General features: G+C 40.5%; 1 protein-coding gene and 1 pseudogene across 1 annotated transcript; both read left to right on the top strand.

Annotated features, from left to right (window-relative positions):
- Positions 1–371: 371 nt before the first annotated feature.
- On the top strand, positions 372–1105 carry LOC132631163 (dehydrodolichyl diphosphate synthase CPT3-like; annotated as a pseudogene).
- Positions 1106–1319: 214 nt separating this feature from the next.
- LOC132631162 (uncharacterized) lies at positions 1320–4219 on the top strand. Its single transcript, XM_060346761.1, has 4 exons — positions 1320–1892; positions 2066–2738; positions 2845–3782; positions 3863–4219. Exons 1-4 carry the CDS (start codon positions 1320–1322, stop codon positions 4217–4219), a joined length of 2541 nt encoding a protein of 846 aa, XP_060202744.1.
- The last annotated feature ends 1705 nt before the right edge of the window (positions 4220–5924 follow it).

Here is a 5924-nt window from a genome sequence, read left to right as displayed (position 1 = left end):
CGGTGCACTAAGCTCTCGCTATTTCTATTTAGAAAATTCCAAAGCTATTTCTAAAATCAGGAGAAAATCAAGAAATTCCAAAGAATATTATTGAGACATGAAGAATGCATTAGGCCATCTGAAAACAGTTGTCCTACTATAGAGTTCAAGAAGCCATTATAAAAAACTTGAGTCTAGTGCATGACTGGAAGTAGCTCATCAACTTACTTCCCTGATGTTTTCTCTTGTTCTGCATTTCACTGTAACGGCTGAAAAGAATTGATTTTATTCTGCTCGTTTTTCATGCTACCGTGGGCTGTTTGAGACCAAATTCTCTAACGTTTGATTAGGTTGATCTTGGTGCATGATCTAGCACTAGTTGGAGGGTTGATATGGAAGGTCTGAAAGGCAAAAGAGTGGGCCATCTATTTGAAAATATTAGCAGCTTTTTTTCGCCAATGTATATTTTCGGTACTTTATGCGGGTCCTGTTCCTCGTCACATTGCTTTCTTTATGGATGGAAACCGTAGATATTCTAAGAAACAGAACTTGCTAGATGGTGATGGACATAGGGCAGGATTTTCAGCTCTTGTCAACATGCTAAGATATCGTTACGGGCTTGGTGTAAAATACATAACTGTTTATGCCTTCAGCATTAATAACTTCAAACGAAGGCCTGAAGAAGTTGTGTCGCTAATGAAACTGATGCAGGAAAAGATTGATGAATTAACTAAAGAGGACAGCATTATAAACCGCTTTGGGATTAGGATTTACTTTAAAGGAAACCTAAAACTTCTGAGTGACCCTGTCAGGTCAGCAGCCGAGAGGGCTATGGTAAAAGACAGCAGGTAACTCAAAAGCTGTACTATCTGTTTGTGTTGCCTACACTTCAACCGACGACATTGTGCAAGCTGTTGAAGAATCTTGTGAAGAAAAATGGGATGAGATCAGAAAACGAGATGCAATTAATGCTGGAGGTAATTTAATTGGACTCAAAGAAAATGGGAAGGACAAGGATGAGCATCTTATTGGTGTGACAAGTCTTGACAGACATATGTACATGTCAGTTTGTCCTGATCCAGACATTATTATACGTACTTCTGCAGATAGTGGTTCTGACCCATAATCTTTTTTTGCGTATTGGGTTCTGGATAAAGTATTTATACATAATAAATAAAATAAAAAATTAGAACTTTACAAGTTTGCAAAGCTACTCAGTTTTGCTAAATCTGCAGCTTTAAGTCTCGCTCTCTCTGATGGCTTTCTCTCTCTTGGCGCAAGTTAGCTAAACCTGCGCCGTCCATGGGAAGAGGGCAAGGATTCCAACGGAGAAGGCAAAAATGGCAAAAGAAGCTGTGAACAAGGGGAAGAACAAAAATAAGCAAGTTGCGAAAGCAACTATGGAGGAATTGCAGGTTACATCTGCTTCGACATCGAACGAGGTAGAAGAGGAAGGAACCACACTCAGTCCATTAGTAACCCAAAAAGTGGCTGGCGTGAACAGAGGTACACAACAAGCAGTACAACAATGGAACGATGCTATGCAAACTTCAGTAAACTCTGAGATAAAATCCCCAAATGATAGTGGAAAGAAATCATGGGCAGATGTAGTGGAGGAAGAGGTTGTCAGCCCAGTAAAGAGGAGCTCAATCTGGGATAATTTCGACATTACCAACGTCACCAATGCGGGATACAAACTCGAATACATTGCTCCAGATATGGAAGGTGAGTCTCCGATGACTGAAATCAATTCTAATGATATTAGTTCAGAAATTGAATACTGGAAATCAGCGGTTGTGTGTTATGTATTGGGAGCTCATCCTCCTTTTGAAGTGATTCAGGGATTTATCCATCGTCTATGGGCTAAACATGGGTTGAATAAGATTGCAATGCTAAAAAATGGTGTTATTCTAGTACGTTTTGAATCAGAAGAGGGGAAAACGAGGTGTTGCAGGGGGGCATATTTCACTTTGACAACAAGCCATTCATTGTAAAGGCTTGGAGTCCGGATATGGAATTCACTCGAGAAGAGCTGTACACTGTCCCAATTTGGATTAAACTACCTGGACTGGATTTCAAATATTAGAGCCCTAAAGGACTTAGTAAGATTTGTAGTTTAGTCGGTAGACCCCTTATGGTGGATAGGAACACAGAGAAGAAAATTGGTTTGAATTTTGCAAGAGTACTAGTGGAAGTGGGAATGGATGCACAACTTCCTGAAACTGTTTTCTTCAGAAGTGAAAGGGGGAATATTGTTGAGCAACCAGTTACTTATGATTGGAAACCTACATTGTGTAAATTTTGTAAGAAGTATGGGCATTCGGAAAATAGTTGTAGAAGGAAGAAGGAACATACAAAAAAACCTGAAGTGAATCAGGAGAAGCAACTAGTAGTAGAAGCTCAACAAAACAAAGACATACCTATAGCAAGTGTACAAGTAGGTGGGCAACCTAAAGGTGGAGAAAGGCAACCTAAACCAATGGCCCTAACACAGCAAGTGCAAAAGCATGCACCAGCACAAAGAGGGAATAACCAGAAAACAACCACAAGTGGGGTAGCTGCTAGGAACAATACAGTTGCTAGTAACAATACAGTTACTCTTTGGATCACCCCACACAAGAAGAGCACAACTCAAAAGAGACAACAACCAGTAGAAGAGAGAAGCACAACTCCAGTAACAACTACAAATGGGGCGGATACAAACAAAAGTGGAAATGTTGGAAATGAGGAAGGCCAACTTACACCTCTCTTAGATCATGGTTAATATCCTTTGTTGGAATGTACGGGGGCTTAATGCCCCAAATAAGCAAAAGGAGATCAAACTCCATTGCAATGAGAAACAGGTTGGATTAATTGGTTTGCTAGAAACAAAGGTGAAAACAAACAAAGTGGATCAGCTGGTTAGTAAACTGTTTGGAGGTTGGGATTATATTACTAATCTTGAAGCACATTATAACGGAAGAATATTAATAATATGGAGGCCAGATTATTATACAGTGGTGCCTATAACCATTAATGCTCAAGTTGTGACTTGTGAGGTGCGCTATATCCCATCACAGGTAACATTTGAAGTTTCTTTTGTGTATGCTCTCAATACTAGAGAGGAAAGAAGATTGTTATGGGAAAATTTGGAAGCTCATAGCCAGAATAACACCAGGCCTTGGCTTGCTCTTGGAGACTTTAACTCAGTCTTGAAAAGTGAAGATAGACTGGGTGGGAATCCTGTCACTTGGGCAGAAGTAACTGAGTTTCAAAATTGTGTGGATAATTGTGGATTTATTGAGATGGTGCAACAGGGTCAAAAGTATACTTGGAATGATAAAGGGGATAACCAAAGAATCTATTCAAAAATAGACTGGTCATTCATCAATAATGAATGGTTAGTCACTATGCCTGCTTGTAGGGCGTGGTACATGTCAGAAGGGATCAGTGATCATTGTTCCATTAGGATTGCTTATGAGGAAGAGGGGTTCAACTCCAAGAAATCCTTCCAATTCTGTAATGATTGGACACAACACCCATTATTCAAGGACAAAGTAAAAGCTGGCTGGGAAGTGCATATAGCAGGTTGCAGGATGTTTCAAGTGGTGAAAAAGTTAAAATTATTGAAGAGAGAACTGAAGGACTTAAACAAACAGTTCTTCAGGAATGTAGTAGATGATGCAAATGATGACAGAGAGGCACTATACTTAGCACAGAATATGCTACAGTTAGACCCTTTAAACTACAGCAAGATGAAAAGGAGAGGTACCAGAAGTTCAAACAATCCTCATACTTGGCTGAACTATTTTCGCAATAAAGAAGTAAGGCAAATTGGATTAGACTTGGGGATGATAATACAAGATACTTTCACTCTGTCGTTAAGCATAATAAATTGAAGCAGGCTACAACCCAATTGAAGGATGAACATGGCAACTGGCAGTATGAACCTGATTCTATTGCTAACTTGTTTGTTCAATACTATCAGACTATGCTAGGGAGTAAAGGTAATGAGAGAAGTAAAGCTTCTTCAGGTTTCCTTAAAAATGGACCAATTCTGTCAGGACAGCAACAAATAGCTATGCTACAACCATTTGTGGAGGAAGATGTGAAACAGGCTATATTCACAATTGACAGCAACAAAAGCCCTGGCCCTAATGGGTTTGGGAGTGGCTTTTATAAAGCTGCATGGAGCATTGTAGGATCTGATATAACTGAAGAAGTCCTGGATTACTTTATGTGTCACGACCCAACCCCGTAGGCCGTGACTAGTGCCCGATCTGGGCACCCGAACCCATCTATCAAATATTATCTCAAATTCTATCAACTCATTCTAGTATATGGCGGAAGCCGACAAGGCTTTATTTAAAATTTAGGTAATTTCCAGAAAAATTTCGACAGAGTTTCCTTTGTTTTACGGACTATCCAATATACCCTGCACGCAGAAAATACCAACAAAAGTCACACAGGGCTAACCAAGCAATATATAAACATATGCGGATCGGCCGCCTCGGTGTATAGGATCGCCCAAACAACATATGCGGACCGGCCGCCTCGGCGTATGGGATCGCCCAAACGACATGTACATACATCCATACAGAAAGACCCTAACCCACAAACATGTCCACAGACCTCTAAACAGACCGACAGAATCATATGACGGGACAGGGCCCCGCCGTACCCATGAACGAATATATACAAACGCACTAATAAATATATATACCAAAAGTATAAGCTCCGGAAAGAGAGGAGCACTCCGAATAGCAGAAAGGGTGTCCTAAACAGGTGGATCACCAGGCTGTGCGTCTGTACCTGCGGGCATGAAACGCAGCCCCCGGAGAAGGGGGTCAGTACGAAATATGTACTGAGTATGCAAAGCAGAAGGTACAGAAATAAATCTGAATAATAATCGAATTAGATATATAGAAAATAATACATATCAAAATGTTTATTTCCAAAGTATAAATTATGCATAGGGCACTGGAAAATGTGGTCGCCCGCCTGTCGATGGCGCCACAACACAGCATAACACCAGAAAGTTTCAAATCTCCGAATCCCCGTCACACATCACAACACAGCATAACGCCAAACACAGCATAACGCTAAACATAAGTGGAACCCGGCCCTCGAGCGAGGAGCACGGTGAACCATAATCACAGCATAACACCGGAATGTATCACAAAGCGCACGACAACAGAACCGGCTCGGGAACCGGCGAACGATATCATAGGGCACGAACGGAGTAGTGAGGAATCAAATGCATAAAATCATCATCATAAATCCAAAAGATAAGTAAAATAGTCATATTTGAAATCGGAACAATAATTACAACATTTGTTTTCCCAAAGTTACCGAAATTACCAAAAGGGCGTCGCGGGACCCACGGACGAGTATAGGCCCGAACTGAGCCCGCCTATGAAAAACATACTCATTTTATATCATACAAACTCCTACGAAAATTTCAAAGCAATCCGAGCTTTTCTGAGGAAATTATGAGCGTTTGAAGTTTTGGAATCGCTAAAGAATGAACTTTAAAACAAAAATCAGCTTTCATGTAATCTTTACAAGTTATGGATTCCAAGAACATAAGGATCAATGTTTTGCCATGACAAGGCAAGGATGCCAAAGAACAAATGCGATTCATAAACATGCTCGGATTGTGAGAATAGAGTTTCCTCGAGGCTTATATCATAGCCTATTTTAACTAAGGCATGCCGAAGAAGGAAGATTACTTTACATACCTCAAACGCTCTCCAATATGATCCAACTCAAGCTAAGTCCAAACTATGATTCGGGCTGCCCACGATCTAAAAATAAGCCATAAAATGCCAAACATTAGCTAAAGACTCTTTGGGCATCAAATTCCAATTTCGCCCTTAATTCTACAGAAATTTGGACAGCATTTCCCCTGTAAACAGGCTACCCCGAGAATTTAACTCGGTCGTATCAATCAACAACAACAACAA

This window comes from Lycium barbarum, chromosome 3 (genome assembly GCF_019175385.1).
Source record: "Lycium barbarum isolate Lr01 chromosome 3, ASM1917538v2, whole genome shotgun sequence".
Lineage (NCBI taxonomy): Eukaryota > Viridiplantae > Streptophyta > Magnoliopsida > Solanales > Solanaceae > Lycium > Lycium barbarum.
The sequence above is the reverse complement of the archived record's forward strand: the minus strand, read 5'-3'. Positions and strand labels throughout refer to the sequence as shown.

Coding starts and splice junctions, on each gene's coding strand:
- LOC132631162 (XM_060346761.1), top strand. CDS start 1,320: ATGGCAAAAGAAGCTGTGAACAAGGGGAAGAACAAAAATAAGCAAGTT. Junction 1,893..2,065: donor TAAAAAATGGTGTTATTCTA/GTACGTTTTGAA, acceptor TTCAAATATTAG/AGCCCTAAAGGACTTAGTAA. Junction 3,783..3,862: donor ACTATTTTCGCAATAAAGAA/GTAAGGCAAATT, acceptor AAATTGAAGCAG/GCTACAACCCAATTGAAGGA.